The 22,898-nt window shown below is 42.3% G+C and overlaps 1 protein-coding gene across 2 annotated transcripts in view; it reads right to left on the minus strand.

The window, feature by feature from the left end:
- Positions 1–7,896: 7,896 nt before the first annotated feature.
- Positions 7,897–22,898, minus strand: part of LOC308644072 (olfactory receptor 7A40-like) — a gene marked incomplete at both ends in the record, with an annotated part of 35,734 nt that continues 20,732 nt past the window's right edge. The window contains one exon of one of the 2 annotated variants that reach the window (XM_081284767.1): positions 7,897–8,761. In XM_081284767.1, the coding sequence (XP_081140893.1) occupies positions 7,897–8,727 (831 nt within the window). Of the gene's footprint in view, positions 8,827–22,898 lie in introns of those variants that run through there. The other variant, XM_081284766.1, reaches the window with a different exon arrangement.

The raw sequence follows: 22,898 nt of genomic DNA on the forward strand, positions 1-22,898 counted from the left end.
AGGAGGGCAGAGAGGACCAGTATAACTTCAGGAACCAGATCAATGAAGGTTCCTTGCCACCACAGATCCATGATGATGTCAGTCCATTCGGCATAGGTCTCCACTGGAGGTATCATCAGTAGCCAGGAGTTGATCATTCCTGGGGAGAAGCTGGTTAAAAGCTTGATTAAAAATTTTTTACCACCTGAGTCTTAATGAACTTTATGATAAAGGGAAGGAACAGGCACAGGGAGTTTTTATAGCCCAAATCTAATAGGGTCTCTGGGTCTGCAAGCTGCCTTGTTGGCACAAAGGGGGTTAAGTGCTCAGCCTTGAGCAGGGGCTTGGGCATTTGGGCTTGAAACAAACAGCTGATAAAGAACCAGACAGAGGGTTTGAGAAGCCAGGTCATTCTGCAGCTAACTTTGTTTGGCATGACCTGCAGACCAGCCTGCCCTGCACCTAACACCCTCAATTCCACTCTTCATTCCTAGTCCAATCTAGCTCCCTCCTACCTGGGTGTCTCTGAAACCAGCTGGCTTCTCTCTTGACCTTTCTCTGGCCCTTGGATCCTGAAATATCACTGTTCCCAGCTTTCCCTAGTCTTGTCTCTCTTCACACCAAGAAAGCATGGGCTTTGTAAAGAAGGCAGCTTCTACCATGCTCTGAACAAAGGTGGCCAAGGGAGGATGATGGCCCACTGTTACCAGATTTCCCTTTGAGAGCAGTCAGATCCCTCCAGGTTTTATATGAAACACCTCAACCTTAAATACTGATACAAAACTGGGAGGGTAAACAAAACACACATGGTCCTCCTTAGGCCCAGAAAGCAAGTGTTAAAGTGCTCTCTTATGATAAAAGTAGTTCACACTTATTCAGGGGTCACCATGCTCCGGACACCTAAGTGGTTTGTCAGAAGGACAACACACAATGGTCCTACTACCAGCCAGATCCAAGCAAGTAGGAGGGGGTCTGGCTGGAGAGGGCCCTTAGGGTCACTTGCCTTGAATCTTCAGACATATGGCAAAGAGAGGACCCAAGAGGGGCCAGAAATGATGGGGAGCATTGACAAGAGTACTTAATGACAGGTGACGATCATTGGCTCTCCTGATGAAGGTGTAGGAGTGCCGGGCTTAACCCTGGAAATATGAATCCATGGGGTAAGTGGGTTATTAGCTTGAGTTTGGCCACCAAGGGCGTGCACATAGTCACCTGAGCAGGACCCTCACATTTTGGTTTTAGAGGGGGCTTTTCCCCTGGTGGGCAATAGTAAACAAGTTGACCAGGTGTTAAGGAGGTAGGGTTTTGAAAGAGACTGGGGTCAGGAAGGAGCCAGTCTTGATAGCACCAGAGTTCAGAGCATAGATGAAAGAGGAGGGGCAGGGCATAGGTTTAGGATATGGGCAGGGGTTCTGTAGGCAGTCCGGGAGGAACGAGGGGATGGCCATACATGACTTTGAAAGGTGAGAGATTAGAAGGCTTCTTTGGCAAGGCTCTAATGTGCAATAAAGCCAAGGGGAGCACCTTTACCCAGTCCAGGCTTAATTCCATGGTGAGCTTGGTGAGGGTCTCTTTAAGTGACCAATTGGTCCTTTCAACTTTTCTGGAAGCCTGGGGGTGGTAAGGGCAATGGAAATTCCAAGGGAGTGATAGCGCGTGAGCCAGTCCCTGAGTTATCTGTGAGGTGAATTCTGGGCCATTGTCTGATTGGATAGAAGTGAGCATCCTGAAATGGTGGGATTATGTGAGTCAACTATCATAGAGGCCTGCTTGTTAGAAGTGGGAAAGGCTTGTTTTTTACTTGGGGCACGTTGGTGAAATCAATCTGCCAGTCTGCAGCCGGGGTATGACCGTGGGTCTGATGAGAAGGGAAAGGTTTAGGTTTTAATGGAGTATTGATATTGGTTCTCTGGCAGATCTGACAAGCGGAAGTGATCTGTTGTAGGAGGATCTTATCGTGTGGGGAAAGGGTGACAAAGAAGTGAAGGAAAGTAGTGAGGCTCTGTGGACTAGAATGGAATAGAGAGTAAAGAACTGGAAGAGTTGTTGGGGATCTTTGGGCCAGTCCCCAGTGGTAATGAAGAGTAGCGGAGAGGAGGTGAAGCTCTGTAGGGCGGCTGATTGAGCCACTTGATTGGCCTTGGAATTCCCCAAAGTAGTATGGGAGGATTCAGCTTGATGGGCCTTGCAATGGATTATTCCCAGTTGGGAAGGCAGCCTGGAGGCTCGTAGTAGGCCAGAAATAAGTGTGGAATTAATGACTTACATCCCTCTGGTGGTAAATAGCCCCCTTTCTTTCCAAATGGCTGTTTGAGGGATCAGGATATGGAAGACGTATTTAGAATCTGTATATAGGGAGAGGTTTTTTCCTCTGCTAGCTCGCATGCCCTTGAGGCAGCTATGAGTTCAGCTTGTTGGTTAGTGGTATGGGTGGGAGAGGTTTTGCCTCAATGATGGATGAGAGGGAAATGACAGCATACCCTGCCACTTTAACCCCTTTGTGTATAAAGGAGCTACCATCTGAGAACCAGACAAAGTCCGAAGAGGGCAGGGGTCCCTCAGAAATGGCAGGGTAAAATCGTCTCTAATACCTCCAGGCATTTGTGGATGGGATCTTGTGAGGGAGCAGATGGGAGGAGGGAGGCAGGGTTTAATGGAGAGCAGGGCTGAAAAGAGAGGGAGGGATTTTCAAGGAGAGACAAGGAGGGATAGAATCCTGGAAGGAGGAAGTGACTGTAGCTCCTTGTAAGTGAGAAAATCCTTTAGATGGTGAGGAGATGAGATGGTTAGCCATGGCAACTCCCAGCTTCTTTGATCTTTGAAAAAGATATTCTGAGTCTTTTGCCTTTCCAAATAAACCACAGAACTAGCTCATCAATATACATAAAGTACAATGTGGGATTTTGATTGGGATTGGGAGGAATCCACAGAACAATTTGGTAAGGACTTACAGCTTGACAATATTGAGTATTCCAATCCATACATAGGATAGTTTTCCATCAGAGATTTTGATCTTTCAATAGAGTTTTGCTGTTTCTCTCAAATACATCCTTTAAATATTTTGTTGTATTTATAGCAAAGTGGTTTTGAATGTTGAATCGATATTCTGTAATTAATCCCACTTAGTCATAGAATGAAATTATTTTTATACACTGTTGGATGTGATTAGTTATTATTTTTTTATGCATTTGCATGTATACTCATGGTAAGTACTGTTCCATAGGTTGTCTTTATTCCAAATTGTTTTTTTTTTTCCTCCCAGGTCATTGTGTGGTTTTGGTATCAGAGTAATTCTGACTTCACAAAATGAATTCAAAAATTGGGTCTCTGTTTCTGCTTTCTGTAGAATATTGTAGAGAATGAGATATTTTCTGTATAAATGTGTGGTAGAATTCACCTGTAAAACCATATAATGCTTTCTGGTGTAGATGGTGAGTAAATACTGATTCATTTCTTTAATAGATACAGGACCATTTAAGTGAGCTAGTTCTCATTCTGTGAGTTTTGGTAGATGCCATCTCTTAAAGAATTTGTTCATGTCTTCTTGTTATCTGGACTAGGTTCTTTGCAAGTATTCTCGGTTCTATTCATGCTAGGTGAGACAAGAAGCTGGATATTTCTGATTTTTTCTTCCCCAAAATTGGGTAAGGCTCTGGTAAATGTGTTGCATAGAATTTTGGCATCTTTGAGGAGAACATCTGGTATATTTACCAAAGCGTCCTTTCTTTTGATATTTGAATTGTTATGTAATGATTGTACAATGTGATAATTCAATACATGTATAAAATGTGTACTAACCTACTTGGAATAAGTGGCAATTTGAGTTCCTTATACATTTACCATTTCTTTGTGTTGAGACTGTTTCCAAACTTCTCTCTTCTAGTGTTTTAGAAAACACATAGTGAATGATTATAAAGTATCATCACCTTGCTTGCTATACAGAACTAGGATTTTCTCCTGTTTGACCCATTATTCAACCTCCCTCTTTCCTGTCAGCTAATCAGGATCTCTATGCCACATTCTCCTTCTGTGACAGCAGTGATCCACCCATCCCTTCCGCCAACAGTGAGAAGCTTGCAGTTCTTAGACATAGAGACCATGAAGACGTGCACACCTCGTCTCCAAGTTGGGCTCTGGATGTCCTCATTCTCACAGTGATAACACTGTCCATAGCTCTTTGTCAAAGTCATCGTGTGTGTGTGTGTGTGTGTGTGTGTGTGTGTGTGTCTAGAACCTGACTGTAGAGAGACATCTCCCAACACACATTTTCCACAGAAGCTGATCCCAACCAGGACAAAGAATATATCATTCCACAAACAACCAGGTGATATTTTCCCAACACTTTTATTGTTAAAAATTAGTCAACAATTAATTGTGTGTATATATGGGTACAGAATGATCATTCAATGCATGTGTGCAGTGTGTGATGATTAGTGAATTAACATATCCATCACCCTCAACATTCATCACTTCTCTGTGGTGGGAACAACTGGAATCTTCTCTACCAGCTATTTCAAAATCTACAACCAGCAGCTGTGGCCCACAGCTACCCCACCGAGCCAGAGAGCGCTTGGAGTCATCCCTCCTGTGAGCGTCACCCTGTGTCCCTGCCCTCCTCTCAGGTCCTTCCCACACCCTCCCCAGCTCTGGTAGCCACAGCTCCTCCACTTCTAGGATTGATCTCTTTTTGACAAAAAGTAGTTAAATTGCCATGTCCCTTTTAGCATCTTAAGTGAATAAATTAATAATTAAGCAAGCAAGCACACCATCAGACCATGGGTAATTATAAGTGATAATATTTAGATCCTTTTATGCACACTGCTCTGAGATTATTACCTTATAGTCTCCTTTGTTTTTTACAGATGTCCCTTCTGTTTGGGTAACGTGTCACACACCTGTAATCCCAGGTTTTTAGGAGGCTGGAGTGAGATAATCACTTGAGTCCAGGAGTTCTGGGCCTGCCCAGGCACCATAGCAAGGCTTGTCTCATGAAATTTAGGAAGCTGTGTTTACCAAGTCCCTGCAACTCCAAGGCGTGGACTTTGGGTTGACTTCTCAGATACCTTCAGAAAATTGTCCTCCTCCCTGCCATTAGGGGGAGCCCAGAGATGTTGTTCAGCTCTGTTTCGCTGTATTATTTGTATGTTATTTTCACTGTTATTGGCCCACATCTCTGGTGCAGACTAATGGGATTCACAGTGCCTTACACACTCAGGCCTGCATGGGGCACTGGTCACGGCTGCCACTCCACTCTACTCTCTCTCCTGCCTCCCACAGCACCCAGCACAGTCCCTGGCAGCCCCCTCCACCCAGTCCCTCTCTGTTTGGGTTTCTGTTCAGGAGAGGGAGGTAGTGATATCTGCCCTGCTGTTTCTGTCTCATTTGGATCACCTTGACGTCCTCTAGCTCAGCCATTTTGCTGTCAGTGACAGGATTTCAGTCTTCTTTATGTCTGATAATCCCTTGGGATTTCTCTTGATTCACTGGTTGCCAGGTGCACAGGTAATTCTATATTTAAAAATCTGCCTAGTAATTTAAAACTATGCAATACATTATCATCACCTGAGGTCACCAGGCAGTGTGATAGATCCCTAAAGCACATTCCTCCAGTGTAACTGAAGCTCTGCATCTTTGGACACATACTCTTTCTTCCAACACCCCCTTCCCACCCTTGGTAACCACCCTTCTGCTCTTTTTCTACAAGGTTGACTTGTTCAGATTCTACACATAAGTGACATCACACAGTGTTTATTTTTCTGAGCCTGCCTTATATCTCTGCACAGTGTCCTCAAGTTCCTTTCATGTTGTTATACATGACGGCAATTTCTTCTTTCTCAAAGCCGTATAATACTCCATTGTGTATCTATGCCTCTTATTTGTTTGTTATTAAAGTTGTACATGATAGTGAGATGTATTATTCCATGTTCAGATATGCAGGTAACAAGATTCACTCAATCTCATTCCTAGTACCTTCCTTTTCCCTCCCCTCTCCTTTCCTTTGATCTGTTGTTCTACTCTGATAATCTCTTTTCTAGTATTCTTAGTATTATTATTTTAATTACGAAATAAATATTATACATATCACCAAATACATGTGATTCGCTGTGGTATTTTAGAAAGTGACCATTGTTGAGTTTCCATTCCAGGTAAGCAGGGGAGATGGGAAGAACATGCATGATTGTAGGGGAATCCCTTCCGCTCCGTGCACAACCTCCTTGCCAAGGCACCATAGAATGGAGAGCAGTGACTGAGATTGGGGTCTCTGATGACCTCATGGCTGCAGTGTTCCTGGTGCCTGGGAGTATTTCTATTGTGAATTGTAACGGGTGAGGTATTTTGTTAATGTCTAGATATTACCTAGCTGCTGTGGTAATACCCTGCATGAGGAGACTTTGAGGAAGAGTCTTATGAGCTTCGACCTTGATCTCAGGAGCATAGCTTCGGGGGAAAGAGGAATTCTCATGCTAGATGACCACAATGTTTCCCCAGCTCTGCTGGCCTGCTTAACAGTAACTTTAAACAATGGACCTCCTTGAGTGCTGCACAAAACTCCTTACATTGCAACTATGGATTGCAACTTGGGAAAGCTGCATAGATATTTCTAGTTCTGTAACTTTCTCAGTACAAAGAATAATGTTTTCATAGTCTTTAACCTGGTAATGATGCACATATAATAAAGACTGCTGGCATAGCTCTTTAGATCTCCTTCTCCATCAGAGAGCAGCACTCCACCTTATCCCAACTATCTTCACAATCCCTGTGAGTCTTTATTTTCTAATCCACCATCACTCCTCACCAGAATTGTGAGTTTGGCCACCCTGGTTGTGGCTCTACAGGCAGGATTCAAGTTCTTACTGAAGTCATCCATTGCTCATAAGCACTGAAGAAAGTTTAGAACATAAAAGATGAAATGAAAATAAAATTAGAGTAAATGTTCACACAATTCACTCACCTGCTCATTAATGTCTACAAAAAAAAAAAAAAAAAGAATGTCACGGGTGAGGTATTTTGTTAATGTCAAGGGGAGGAGTCATGATTTTCGTCAGCACCAGGAATTTTTAAACAAGAAGAGCAAGATTATGTCCTGAATAGTAAGAACTTGATGCTGAATCCTTCAGGCACTGAATAAATTCCTTTGTGCATAGACATCAAGATTTCACATTTCAATGAGTAGATGTACATTATCAAAAATTGACCTATCCAAGAGGTATGGCTGAAAATTCAACGTCTGATTGAAACTTGAAAACATAAGTTCCTCTGACTCTAAGATCACACTAAGTCATTGATGTGTGTGATTTGTCCTTCTTGGTGTGTTTAATATAAACATGTAACATCACACATGTTTAATGTGTATTCAATTGCAGTTTTTCATTATTACTCTTGACCATGAAATATACCATGTTTTGAAAACTGTGCTGAATAAGAGCATCATATACCTGTGAATATAATCTCCCACGATGAACTATAAAATCACTGGTATGTTGAAGTTGATATTGTAACACAGACCAAGTAAGGCAGCTTTGTAGACAGCAAGAAAAAACAAAACATTGACGAATTGTGGTCTCAGAGTTTTTTTTCTATAATAAAATGACACATGATCCAGCTGCAAGTGCAGTTCATTCCAGGATTAGTGCATCTTCTTTCTGTGGGACTGATGGGAATCTCTAAACCACACCTGATCTGAGATCTAGAAGAACACTGGGAAGAGGAGAAAGAGAAAAACATTGGCTAACAGAGTAGAAAACTCATTAATGAGGTTGCCTACATTCAACAAAGAAGTTGAAGTGAAAGAATAAAAACTACAGCAAATGAATGAAAGAGCACATTCTACGTTAGGATCTGATTAAAGGACTGTGATTTCTGGCTCTGCAGGTGAGAGCAGTAGGACCCCAGGCACTTCCTGAAAAATCATCGCCTCTACAGCTTGCCAACAAACAGTCTCCTCAGAGCTCCCGTGATGTCCTTGTTCCTCAGACTGTAGATGAAGGGGTTCAGCATGGGGGTGACCACAGTGTACATCACAGAGGCTGTTGCACTGGAGTGTGAGTTGTGTGTAGCAGATGAGCTAAAGTAGACTCCTAGGCATGTGCAATAGAATAAGGAGACCACGGAGAGGTGAGACACACAGGTAGAGAAGGCTTTGTACTTGCCCTGAGCTGATGAGATGGCACGGATGGAGGAGACTATTTTTGAGTAGGAGTACAGGATGCCAGCAAGGGGGCCACAGAACAGCAGTCCTGCTGCAAAATACATCACCATGTCATTAGGAAAAGTGTCAGAACAGGCAAGCAGAACCACTTGATTCAGTTCACAGAAGAAGTGGGGGATTTCCAAGTCTGTGCAGAAGGACAGTCGCAACACCATTAAGCTTTGCAGCAGGGAATTCAGGGCACTTGTGATCCAGGATGCCAGTACCAGGGACACACAGAGTCGGCGGTTCATGATGACCGTGTAGTGCAGAGGGTGACAGATAGCTACAAAGCGGTCATAAGCCATCACAGTTAGAAGGAAATTGTCCAAAACTCCAAAGAGTATGAAAAAATATATCTGCATGATGCATCCCTCATATGTTATGGCCTTGCTCTGTGTCTGGATGTTCACCAGCATGTTGGGGATGGTGGTAGAGGTGAAGCAGATATCTACAAAGGACAGGTTGGAGAGGAAGAAGTACATGGGTGTGTGCAGGTGGGAGTCTGAGGTGGTGGCCAAGATTATGAGCAGGTTCCCCAGCACAGTCACCAGGTACATGGACAGGAAAAGCCCAAAGAGGAAGGGTTGCCATCTGGATTCCTCTGAAATTCCCAGAAGTAGAAATTCTGAAATCCGTGTCTCATTCTCTGTCCCCATGTGGTTGTTGTAACTAAAAAAGAGAGAGTAAAAAGAAAATGTAACTTGACACACATACTACCATTTCCATTTCACACTCAAGACACAGTTCCTAAGTTTTGTGTATGAATCTGCTCCCCTTTGAGGATCCCTTTTCCGTCTTTCATTTGGAATCCCAGTCCCACCCTCACCCTTTCCCAATAGATTATGTATTCAAAAATTTGAATTTACTTTATGCATTTAAGGAATTTAATTCAGTGATGATCATGCTCCAGGAAAAATCTAGGCAATGATGGATCAGGGCTAAGAAAGCAGGTATTCCTAATCTCTAATGATGAAGAAATAATGCAAGCACATATAAGGAGGTGAAAAAAAATCATCATGTGGCAAGCCAAATGGTGACAGTTACTATTAAGAGAAAAAAGCAGCTATAAATGAGAAGATTGAGAGGGAGTCTAATTTTGTACAGGTGTCCAGGCAAGAGAGGCCAATAAGTGGCATTTGAAAAGAGACCTCCAGGAAGACAGGATGGGAGCCACCATCTGCAGAAGTGTGTGCCTGGCTGGAGGTATGGCCAGTGCAAAGGTCCTGAGGAAGGTGCCTGATAAAAATGTTCAAAGTCCCCAAGAGCAAGGAGAGGAGAGGGTGACATGAGCTGTGTATCAGAGAAGAATGAAGAACAAAGCAGCCTCCCACTTGCTGCAGGTTTAAGACGCCAAGAGCTTCTGTCCAGGTGTTCCTGCCTTGGCCTTTTATTAAGTTGATTGACAAGGTGCCTGTGTGGATTGAAATGTAATCCTGGTTTGTTTCCATCTGGTGCCTGATGTTCTGACCTCTGGAGTATAAAGTGACTTTGGGAATGTATTGAATCCAGGTCCCCCTTTTCTAAAACCTGCTCTCACCTTTATAGGCAGACACACACAAAACACACACTCCACAAAAGCACACCACCAGCCCTGAGCTCCCAGCCCTGTGTGAATGCCATCTGCTTCTCGCATCCAGTGTCACTATTCAGAAGGAATGGACACCAGGCGAGCTGTCTGAATCAATGCCTCATTCTGCAAAGCGAGGTAAAAGATGGTGCCCAGCTCCACCTTTATGTGTATCTACAAAGCACCAATTAAAAGGACAATAAGTAAACAGAAGGAGAACGAGTACAGTGAGAAAGGGGCATGGGGAAGGGAAAGATGAAGGACCAGGGACCAACATGGAGCAAATTCTATCCCATGCATGTGTGGCTCCTTCAAAATGACCCAGATATTATGCCTAACTACAATGCACCCATGAAAACATTTAGAAAAGGAAATAACAATAACGACAAGAAAAAAGTGGTACCCCAAAATCCCAGTTTGAAAATCTCCCATAGACACGGGACCTGGAGGGTCCTTTTGGCATAGCCATTTTCTACCCTGTGGTTAAAGGAATATAAGAAATCTGCTCAACATGGAGAGAAATTAAAAGACCTTGAGGGGGAAAACACTGATGAGCTCAGTCCCCAAGAGACTGTATGGAAGAAAATGGCCCCTATTTCTGGCAGCGTTCAACTGTGGTTATATCCATTGTGGACTAGGAAAAATGCACAAAATAGCAAGGCAAAATATCTCAAAGTCAAAGGTGATAATAATGATTATTTGGTCAAAGACACTTAGAGATGGAATTTTTTTGGGGAAGTGGTATTGGGGATTGAACTCATGGGCACTTGACCACTGAGCCACACCCCCTGCCCTATTTTGTATTTTATTTAGAGACAGGGTCTCACTGAGTTGCTTAGTGCCTTGCTTTTGCTGATGCTGGCTTTGAACTTGAGATCCTCCTGCCTCAGCCTCCTGAGCCACTGAAATCACAGGCATGGGCCACCACACCCAACTCAGATGAAATATTCACATAGGAAAAAAATGTGTGAAGGGAAAAATACTATAGAAATTCAAAAAAGATGCATACAAAGAAAAAAATGAGTATTTTTATATAAAATATTAGAAGAAGATTTGTTTCTGTGACATTCAATATTGATTTCAATGATTGCTTTTTTAATGTGGCATTGCATTTTTGATTGACACATAATGATTGCATACACTTATGGAGTATGACATGAAGTCTCTCTGCATTTATTTATTGTGTAATTATCAAATTGGGGTAATATTTATTATTTTGTTGTGATGAGAATGATCAAAATCCTCCCTTCTATTTACTTTGAAATGTGCATTATTAACTCTAGTCACACTGCTCTGCAATAGAAACCAAACCTTCTTCCTCCTGTGTAACTGCCATGCTGTGCCTGTTAATAGGACTTTCCCTATTATTATTTCTGATAACTACCATCTACTTCCTACTTCTCTGAAATCTACTTTTTAGATTCCACAGTAAAAACCAACTGATATTTCTCATTCTACTCAATAAGCAGGACACAGAAAGATTAATATCAACTGGTTCCTGTGTGGACAGCAGCAGAGGCAGATGCTCTCCTCATTTTCTTGTGAGGTTTGCCTTCTGTTATATTCCTGGGCTTTCTGTTTTGAACTCCTTGAACAAATTCAAAGGGCACACTCCATTCATGGTTATGGTCTTCCTCAAAGGTGCAAAGACCCTTTTCTATAAAATCCTGCCCAGGCCATGATGTTTATCCTTTTACACTGAATAAAATCCCTTGCATGACTCATCCCCAACACATCACAGCTCATCACACAGCCATTACAATGTGCTGACTGTCCTCAGCATCATGGGGCAGGATCCAAGAGGGCAGACTTTGCCTGCTTCATTCACCTCTCTGTTTCATAGAAGTGTGTCCATTACATAGAACAAAATTAAAGAAAAGAGAATTGATGCAAAAAGGAATAGTGGGGGACTGGAACCAGGTCAAGCTGAGGACCTCAAGATAAATGCAATAAACAAAACTGAATGCAGCATCAAGCACTAAATAAAAGAAGATATATAATACCAAGATTTAATGCTTTCCTGATGAATCAATAACTAAGTTGGCACAAACTTGGGCATAATTCAGAATGGTCCTTGAAAGTGGTGGCACAGAGAGATGCTCATGTGTGGAATGGATCAGAAATTCTGCCTCAGTCCATATGAACACAGAAACTATGACAAGGTTATAATTCAGTTTTGTTGGAAAAGTTTGAATACTTAAATAAAACTGGTGTTATTAGATATCTTTAGGAAAATGAAGTTGGTCTCCTAGTTCAAAGGAAGTGAAGATCACAGTATGAAAGTAATAAACACATTTTAGAGGAGATCAGGAAAATTACATATAAAGTTCAGAAGTGAAAAGAAATGTTAAGTAAGGCAAGAAATTCAGAAATAATAAGAGAGATGTACTTCACTAAAAAAATTAGAGACTTTTTTGGGGGGATTACAGGAGATTGAACCCAGTCTCTCTTTACTACTGAAATACAGTCCCAGTCATTTTTTTTATTTTTTATTTTGAGACAGGGTTTCACCAACTTGCCGACACTGGCATCGAATTTTTCGTCCTCCTGGCTCAGCCTCCTGAGCAGCGGGGGTTACAGGCATGTGCCACCATACTTAGCTAATATTTGAAACACTTAATGGCTAAAACTTACCACTCTAAAGTCAGTAGAGAAACAAAGAACTGGAAAAATCCACTGAAATATTGATAACAATAGAAAAATAGGTTCATGATAATAATAAGCCAATCAAATTGATGCTCCATCTTGGAAACAAGAAATGTCCTCTCCTATTCATCCCTCCACAGATAAGGTTCTCATTCTGATTGCCACCAAATTAATTACAAAAGTCCTTGGACACATGGTCTTATTTGGAAACTGCTTCAAGCCTCTCATCCCAATTCTAGCTGAGATTCCAGGACCTCATTCTAAGGTCAGGGTGACTCAGGCACTGTTGAGTCAGGGTTCCCCCAAGCAAACCAACAAAAAACCACAGCCACCTCTCATCTCTGGGTGGGGCTGCAGTGGCTCTCAGATGACCTTAGGGAAATGTCCTTGGCTTCTGTCCTCTGAGAAGCTTTCCTGCAGCATCCACCACCCCCTCAGACTCACCTGGATGGGTCTTCTGAGTGGAAGGTCTCAATGTGGAATCCAAATCCTCTCTTTGATGATGCAGCCTGAGACTGTGTTGCCAGGCAAGACAGCAGGAAGGGGTAGAGAATCATCCCCCAGCCAGATGCAGGACTCAAAGCAAACAGCCAAGGCCCATCCAAATCAACGCAGAGCACACAGAAGAGGCCAGCAGGGAGTAGCTTTAGCTGTGTGTGTCTGCTCATTGGGCCCTCTCCCTCTTGTTATTCCAAGCCTGAGACATGGTTTCCCACTGAGACCTTGCTCTGCACCAAAGGGAATTTGTTCTTGATGAGTCTCTGTGCCCAAGGTACAAGTTTAATATCAGGGGAATAAATGTTTATTTTTCCTTTATAATTTTTTTCTTTTAGAGATCTAACCTATTAACACGAGTCCCAAGCCTGACTGAAAGTCTTGTCCAAGATCTAAAATGCATGATCCTGTCTTGAGCAGTTCCCCTGGGTCGCAAAAGCTTTGACTTGTGCTAGGGATAAACCCCTGACATCTCCAGAAAAATTGACTACTCCTCTCCTTAATGAGGGGGCTGTGGTCTCTTGATATAAGACCATGAGCACTACAACCCGTGGGTTCATGCTATATTTACAACAGAAGTTAAGAAGTGGTATTGAGTCTTGCATTTATAAACCACTCACCTTTCAATAATTCAAAGAGATACATTTAGATCTTTTTGTGCACATTTCCTGAGATTAGTAACTTTTAAATTTTTTCTTGTTTTGTTTTTATAAAAGTCCTTTCTTCTTTCCACATTGTATTGATGCATTATAGTTGTGCATGATGATGGGATACATATTTGCACATACACACACAATATAACAATGTCATTTGACCAATATCACTCCCAGCACTTCCCCCCACACTCCCTCCTCCCACCCCTTTCTACTGGTATCTCTTTGATTTTTAGGAGTTCCACCTCACCTTGCTTTTCCTTTTTCCTAACTTATGCATATGAGAGAAACACACTTTAACCTTCTGAGTTTGATTTATTTCATTTAACATGATGATCTCCAGCTCCATCCAATTTCCTGCAAATGCCATAATTTCATTTTTTATGGCTGAATAAAATTCCATTGTGCATGTATAGCATACTTCTTTATCCATTCATCCATTGATGGACACCTAGGCTGGTCCATAGTTTGGCTATTATGCTGCTATAGACATGGGTATGATAAAAGCCCCTTCTTGGTGTTCTCTACTGTTATGAGCCTCATTCTACATTCATACAAATGAGATTCAGACCAGCTAAATGGATGTGCCCAACTGGGTCCATGGAGACTTAGAATCTCAATATAAGAATTTTAGAGGACACAGAAAGATTCATCTCATAACAGGATGGAATCACCATAGGTGCAGCAACTACACACTTGAACATAGATGCTCAGTAGGCATTTGGTATAAATAAAGGACAAAAATCATATGACCACCTCAATAGATGCAGAAAAAGCCTTTGGGAAAATCCAGCATTCAATCATGTTTAAAACACCAGATAAATGAAAGATAGAAGGAATGTACCTCAACACTAAAAAGCATAGGACATTTACTCGAACATTCTACTAGCATTCAAGCTGACAGTTGTTTCTGCAGTATGCATGAATGACAGCTCTCTCAAGTGTTTCCGGGAGATGAAATGAGGTCATTCAGAAGAAAGGATTGGCACCGTTCCTGCAGCTTGGAAGTGTTTGTGAATATGACTTAACATTCATATAATTTCCTCAATAAGCCCAATCCTGGTCAGTGTATGTTACATTTCTAAACTGTATTGAATAAGTTGTTTTTCCTATGATATGTCTATTGGTGGATATAGGAAAGAAAATAATACAATAATATGGATTTTTTTTGCATGATTCTGGCCTCATGCATGCTAGGCAAGTTCTCTACCACTGAGCTACATACCCAGTCCTTTCTATTTCGAGATAGGGTCTCTCCAAGTTTCCCAGGCTGACTTCAAATTAACAATCTTCCTCTGAGTAGCTGGTATTTCAGTAGGTGGGTGCCACTGACCCTGGGTTGTTTTTTGTTTTTTTTTAGATTACTATTTAGGTTGTCAATTTTATGTCTGAAAATGTGATCAATTCACTTCTTCCCACCACATTAAGCTGTGATAGCTCTTGCTTCCTTGGTCACACTGACTTAAAGTTTCAGAACAGTGTTGGTAGAGCCAACGGCAGGTACATTGACTTCAGTGAGTTTCATGAAGATTCTCGAAGTAATTTCATGTCAGGGCAGATACTGGCTGGTAGTTAAGGAATCTATTTTCTAATGTTTAAGAAATATATGCCTATTTACAATTTTAAAAAAAATTTAGTTGTAGATGGACACAATACCTTTATTTTATTTATTTATTTTTATGTGGTGCTAAGGATCAAATCCAGTGCCTCACACATGTGAGGCAAGCACTCTCCCACTAAGCCACAGCCCCATCCCTATTTACAGTTTTCTCCCAACTATTTTCATGAAGTATCTTTTCCATCTATTAAGATGACCTTATTATATCTAGGTACTGTTACCACTTATTTATGATAACATAATAATTGAATTATCATTATAAAATGTGTAATAGGGCGACAGCCAACATCTTACTGGGGGGTCTTTCTTCCTGCCGAGGAGGGTGTAAGCCACCTGGAAAATTAAAATCTAAAATAATTAGTGAAGAACAAAACACAAATAGACAGAAACGTGTTTACAAAAAGCAGAGCCCCTGATAGATCGAGTCCACATGAGGTTGGAACTAGACAAAGGAAACATGGCTCTGGTGGTTTATTTAAGGGGGTCTATCACAGGCAGGGATAAGGTTTTAAGGGCAGAGTTTTGCTGACTGCAGGTCGATTGGCATCTTGGCAGGTCAGTTCCATCTCAGGTGCTATGTGGGACACGGCAGAGAAGGATAGAAATTCACACTGCCCCTGGGCAACTGACCAGAGAAAATGTCCACTGGTCGTTCCCAGACCCCAGATATTTCTATCCACTAGGCTTCTATGTGTGGTGACCCCCACACAACCCTTCGTCGGCTTGTGACAAATGAGCATTGCTTTCTTGGGTTGCAAGCTACCTGGTCATCATATATAGTCTGCTTGACAAATTCATGACTATATTTTAGAGCTAATTGGTCCATGTTTTTTCCCACTTGCACTAATTAATTAAATCAATGGGTGTTTATTCTTATGCTGCTATATTTTTGGCCTCAATGTTAAAATAGATTCACAAACTCCATTGGACAACTGTTTTCATATATTCTCAGATATTTTTTACAAACTGCAAATAGGTGAGATTTAAAAATTATTAATGTGTGGTGTCTTTTCTTTCATGAAAGATATATTTTGTTGGTATGTGTTTTCTTCCTTGATTACTCCTTGCATTATACTTTTAACTAAAAACTAACCATTATTTAAAATCTGATATTATCAACCATTATGGAAATTATAGATTCATGACTTTAAACATTTTTTTATTAAAATTGTTAGTACTATTAGGGTATCAATTCAAGCTCATCTGAGAGATGACCAAGGCTGGCTGAGCAGGTGTCAGGGCCGTTGAATAGATGAAGTCAGCTGTGGATACAAATTTAGATTTGTGTCTGGGTTTTCCAGATAGTGGTTGTAACATGGGAATTTGGTGGCATTAAGAAACCCCAATTTGATCAACAGTAGAGGAGGAACCAAGCCGATGCTTCCTAGAGCACTCAGCCCAAGCCCCAGGCAGCCAGGTTCTGGAGATGGTTGTGAACTGCTCACTTCCCCGACTGCTACCTCTCTCCTGGAGATATTTACTTTATATGGAACCAGAAAACCACACAGGGACTCCAGTATTTCTCCTCCAGGGACTTTCTGAGAAATGAGAGATTCAGTCCATTCTTTCTGGACTGTTCCTGTCGTTGTACCTGGTGATTGTCTTTAGGAACCTGCTCATCAACCTGGCCACCATCTCAGACTCCCACCTGCACATGCCCAGGTACTTCTTTCTCTCCAAACTGTTCTCTTCTGACCTCTGCTTCACCTCCACCACTATCTCAAAGATGCTGGTGAACATCCAGACACGGAGCAAGGCCATTACCTACGTAGGCTGCATCACCCAGATGTGCTGTTTCACAGTGTTTGGACTGCTGGACAATTTTCTTCTTACTCTGATGGCCTGTGGTCACTTCCGGGGTATCTGGCACCCCCTGCAACACAACACCCTCATAAGCCCCAGGCTCTGTGCCCAGCTACTTCTCCTAGCTGGTTGTCAGTGTGCTGGGAGCTCTTCCTGGGAGCTGAAGTGTATTGTGGCTCTCTTTCTTCTCAGTCGTGGAAATCCTGCATTATTTCTGTCAACTCCCTGACATCCTCATGCTCACCTGCTCTGACACCTTCAACAATAACTTCCTGTCATATAGTGTAATGCACGTGGGGGCTTCCCCCCACTTTCTGAATCCTTTTCACTTACTTTCAAATTATGGCTTCTGTGCTATGGATCTCATAAGCAGGAAGAAAGTATAAAGCATCTATGACCCCTGTGATTCTCATTTCTTGTACCCCTATTCTAAGACTCTGCCTGGGGGTCTACCTCAGCTCCACATGGACACACACCTCCTGGATGGGGGTGCCTGCCTCCACCCTGTACACCCTGGTCATGGTGCACAGGACGACATGGTGATCACCCAGGGTGAATCCCTTCAACTACAGCCTGAGGGACAGGGACATGAAGAGGGTCCTAAGAGCACTTCTGTACAACTTGTTGTCCTGCTGATGGCAATACTGACCCTGTGCCTGGGCAAGTGTGACCATGGACGATGAAATAGAGCACTTCATGCCTTGGATTTTGGAGCTTTCTGGCCGATCTTCCTTGCAGATGCTTTGCTTTGCTGTGGAGATCTGTAAATATTTTTGAAGGTGGTCTTTAAGTCTTTTGCCTTTTTCTATCTTTTCTTCTTTTTAATTTGTAAAAGGATGTGATTTCTTTACCAGATATGTTTATCTATGTTTTTATAAGAGGGCCACCTTTCCATTTTATTTGCAGGACCTTTTTATGGGAAAATTTATACAATTTTGATGAAGTCCAATTTTTCCCTTTGTAAAATGATCTTTCTTTCTATGGATCGGTAATTTGGATCACAAGATCCATTTGAGCTCAGAAAGTAATAGAGATGGTTCCTTGACTTTCTTTTCAATGAAGGATGATGGGAATGTGATGGCATTGAGTAGAAATGTTTCATTGAATTTTGAATTTTTACCTTTTCCCAGGCCAGCAGTATGTGGCCCAGGGCCAAGTAGCACCCAGTCAGATACACAGATCCCCGACGGCATACTCAGCCATGATATCTGGTGGGTTGGGTGTGTAAATCCATGTGTGACTTATTGTTTTACTCAGCTATTTTACTGCTCTGACTAAAGGACCTCACCAGGACAATTGTAGAGAAAGAAAAATTTACTTGAGGGCTCACGATTTCAGAGGTCTTGGTCATAGAAGGCCAGCTCCATACCTTGTCCCTGGAGGTGAGGCTGAACATCATCATGGAGCATGTGGCAGAGGGAAGGAGCTCACATGGTGATCAGGAGGCAGAGCTCCACTCCTCAGATACAAATATATACCCAAAGCCATGCCCCCAAATTCCACCTCCTCCATCCACACCCCATCACTTCAGTTACCACTCAGTTAATCCCTATCAAGGGATTAAATCACGGATTGGGTTACAATCCAAACATTTCTTCTCTTACAACCCAATCATTTCTCCTCTGACTCTTCTTGCACTGTCTCACAGGTGAGCTTTTGGGAGACACCTCACATCCAAACCATAACACCTATGATATTTGCAATTTATGATGGTTAATGGGAGGAGCAGCTGTATATATGAGCCAGAAGAGAAATCACCAACCTTCCCTGAGAAGGTGTATTTCTGCTCTTTCTGTGATCCTTCATTTTACATATACATTATTGCTTTGCTGATAATATGCCAGACCCTACACACACACACACACACACACACACACACACACACACACACACATCTGGCTGCTCTGGTGCAACTGACCCTGGAGCCCAGCTGAGCTGCCACTTCTGTTCAGACTGTCTTCGTGACACCCTGTGGCTACATGTGACATCCCACAACACCCCAACAGACTAGGGCAGCTTGGGATGTCCCACAACTGACCCTCTCAGATGTCTCTCTCTACAGCCTCTCTGGATGACTCCTCCCCTCTGCAGCTGCTTCACATCTCCCCACTCCAATCCATGAGAACTGCCTTCCCTACCCATGAGCAGAAAATCTGGGTTGAGCCAGCTGGACACTGTGCCTATGCATGAGCCTGACCATTTTATCTATAAAACTGACCTTCCTCTAGCATTTTGGGGTCAATCCATGTGTTCCTTCCCCTTATGCTGCAGCATGGGTTCTAATAGAGCTTCTTTCAGATGGTTTTGTTTTTCCTAATAATTTTATCTGTCTGAAGTAGAGTAAGAAAAACAGGTTGCTCTAAGATCAAGTAACACTAAAGCTTGCTGGAACTCCAGGTAGCCAGCAGCTGGAGCTAGTAACACTGAGAGCAGTGAGTAGTAGCCAGTGAGTGATGTACAGCTTCACAGAACTGCCAGGATCTGCTACCTTTGTCCACTAGGGAGCAGTGAGGGGAGTTGCTAATACTAGTACCTGAGAGCTGCAGGTAGTCAAACCTCAGAGCTGTTAACACCAAGGGAGCTCTACTTTGCATATCTGTGATTTATATGCAAATTGAGCAACAAAACTCTCAACTGATTGGTAACACAAATAATTAGTATGATTATGATTTTATGGGGTTTTATATCAATCATCGGGGAACAGAAGACTCTGACCATGAATAGCATTAAAAATATAAGACTCAAGCTTTAATTTTTTTATAAATTATGATTTTTAATTGTACAAATTTATGTGATAGTGTGAAATTCAGTACATATATGTAATACATACCCATCAATTCAGAGCATTTAACATTTTAATATCCTTCAATATTTTAATTTTTTGATTAAAATATTAAAGTTGAGCATATTTATTAGGTATAATGATATTTCAATACATGCATTTATTATGTAATGATCAAATCAGGGTAGTTAACATGCATTTGGGCCTCCATGCTGCTCTATTCTAGTTGTTCATAAAATATATGATAGGTTATCTAGGACCACAGACACCAGACTGTGCTGTAGGAAACTTGAACTTATTTCTTTCTATTTTGGCACCTCCTCTACCCATCTGCCAGTCAGTGTTTAATTCCTATTTGCATGCCTCCCAGGGATGCAGACTTGAACAAGCTTGTAACTGCAGTGTCCATCTGGCTAGTAGTTAACAATTCAATATTTTTCAACACAATAAAATGGAGGTTTTGTTCATGTTTGGTTTCATAACAAACAGTGCCTCAAATTCCCATGCTTTCATATGAAGAAAGATGCGTCCCAGTGACATTGCATGTGGGCTTCAAGGAACATTGCTCTGTCCTGTACCCTGTGCTCCACAGGTGGCAACAGTGTGGGAATGTGGCCACAGGAACAGACCTTATGTGAGAGGTGCCCATTCTCCTAACAAGGGAAGAAAGGAGAAGCAGTAGAATCTCATAAGCCTCTTGCAACTTCTTCTGAATCCAAAGCACATTATATTGGCACATGTCCCATCAAATAAAGCAGGTCATTTGTTTTATTAGTCCAGCGTTGTCCAGAAGGTAAATAAAGAGACTCATAGGATGACAGAGATACAGATAGAAATAGAAGATCGACTCACACAATCACAAAGGCTGAGTATTTTCATAATGAAAACTCTCTATAATCAGGGGCCAGAAAAGCCAATCTTGTGACTCTATCTAGAAGGTGAAAGCTGCAGAGCCATGGAGGTCAAGGGTGCAGCCCCTGGTCCAAATAAAGGCTACAAGACCCCTGAGGGCTGATGGTGCAGGTCCCACAGTCCAAAGATTGAAAATTAGAGTCTGACATCCAAGGGTAGCAGCAGGAGAGACCGTGCCCTGCTCAAGAAGGGAAACCCAGCGAGAGTTTCCCCTTGTTCTCCCTGTCACATCCACCCCCTTAACAATGGAGATTTCCCTCACTACACACATTCAGGGTGGGTGGTCCTCACCCACTCACTGACCCCCACATAGCTCTTCTCTGGAAACACCCTCCCAGTCACAGTCAGAAGTGATGGTCTACCAGTTTTTCAGGAATCCCTCCAGGCAATAAATTTCATATCCCAAGTCGATCATCATGTTGTCCAACTCAAAAAGCACAAAGAAGGGACACGTGATCCTACCATGTGAGGCACTGTCTAGACCCAGGTAGTGGGTGGGGTGGTGCAGTCTTCCTGTAGACAACACAAGAGTGACAACCAACTGTGAAATGGAAAACAGGTGAGGCATTTCACACTCCTTCAAGCATCAAATGTTTACTAATTGTGTGTTTTGGATTTGCAACAAGGAAGATGAGAAAAGAGGGAGAAATTACTTAATGCATCAAGAACCTTGCATCAAGAACCATCAGCTGCATTGATTTGCTAAGAGTGTAAAATAGTAGAAAAGAATCTAACAATCCTTCCTGGGCCTACTTGGAGCCACCATGAGTGAGTCAGAGATGGCGCCTGTGAATCTAACACAGAATAAGGCGGTGGACTCAGACCTCGCTTGAGCTGCCTGCCTGGGTCCTAGGACGCTTTCCCTTGCACCACCCCTCCCTGTCTCCCAGGAGCATCTCAATGCTGGACTCACGCCTGTACCAGGAAACCCTTGTGACATCACAGTGACCTGAGCCAATGAGTAGCAAGGTGATGGTCACAATAGCTGCTATCTGTGGGGCACCTGCCCTGGGCAGGTAATTTCCTGTGAGCTTCAACTTATGAACCAGTTCACACCAAAACTATATGAAAAAAAGGGGAATCTACCAAGTTTATATATAAGGAGACAAAGTCAGTAAATTTGATTTCCTGTTGTGAAGGGAATATTGAGGAAACCAGTGTCAACGTTTTTAGGCAGAAGCTGAGCTGCTAAGTCCACATTGGACCACCTAAAATCAGAACTAAGATTGTGGAGGTAATTCTCAGTGGCGAAGTCCTCAAAATGCCTAAACCTGACTCTTATTCCACATCATACCCTCCATGCTCCAAGCATGATGTACAATCTAGTAGAGGCAGCATCAACATTGAGGGCTATTAACAAATGCAGAGTCTCTGGGTGACCCTAGACCTGCCAAATCACAAACCACAGTATGACTTTGAGCAAGACTCTGGAGCAATTCACATTCACATTGAAGCTGGAGAAGTTTTGGTCTGCTGTCCTCAAACCCTCCCCTGTGGACATTTGTGCTATACCTTGTGGTGTGGTGTCCTGTCTCTTATAGGATGTCAAACAACATTCCAGGCTTCAGCCTGCTAGGTTCAGTACCAACTCCCAAGCTGTTACAATCCAAAGTTTCTCCAGACATTGGCAAGAGTCTCCTGAAGGCATAATTACCCATGGTGGAGTTCACTGACATGGAGCAGAACTGAGAACGTCTTGATGGAGTTCCCACCAAAGCTCAACTCAGGGCAGATGGATTAGCATTTTGAGCCACATTTACAAAGGTAAAATGAATCCCTAATAGAAATGAGTTATAATGGACACCTGTAAAATGTAAATGAAACTATAATAGATTCAGTCCATGGTGCCATAAAACATCTAAATGTACCTATTAGACCTACCAAGTGTTTCATAAAGGAAAGAGGAAATGACAATGCTTAATTTGTGATCTCAGCAAGAACCTCCAAAGTGCTTCAGAGAAATGAAGCTAAGAGTTGTAGAAACTTCTCATGTTTTTTTAATAAGTAAACACAATTTTCTTGCTTGATGAAAGGGAAAAAAATTCTGAAGACATCAGGAATTCTTTTCCCTCATAAGCCAGGACTTTGGAGTTCCAAGTAATGTAGCAAAGTCAGGTATCTTGGACTTTGGGGTAAATTGTTAACTAAGGATTGGGCAAAAGTGCTGTGGAGGTTAGACTTCTGGGAGGCAGGAGGCTTCATGAAGAAGGAACAATAATGACTGGATCCCCCTGATTTCTAACCTTCTCTCT

This window comes from Spermophilus citellus (assembly GCF_964194105.1).
Source record: "Spermophilus citellus genome assembly, chromosome: 3".
Taxonomy (NCBI): domain Eukaryota; kingdom Metazoa; phylum Chordata; class Mammalia; order Rodentia; family Sciuridae; genus Spermophilus; species Spermophilus citellus.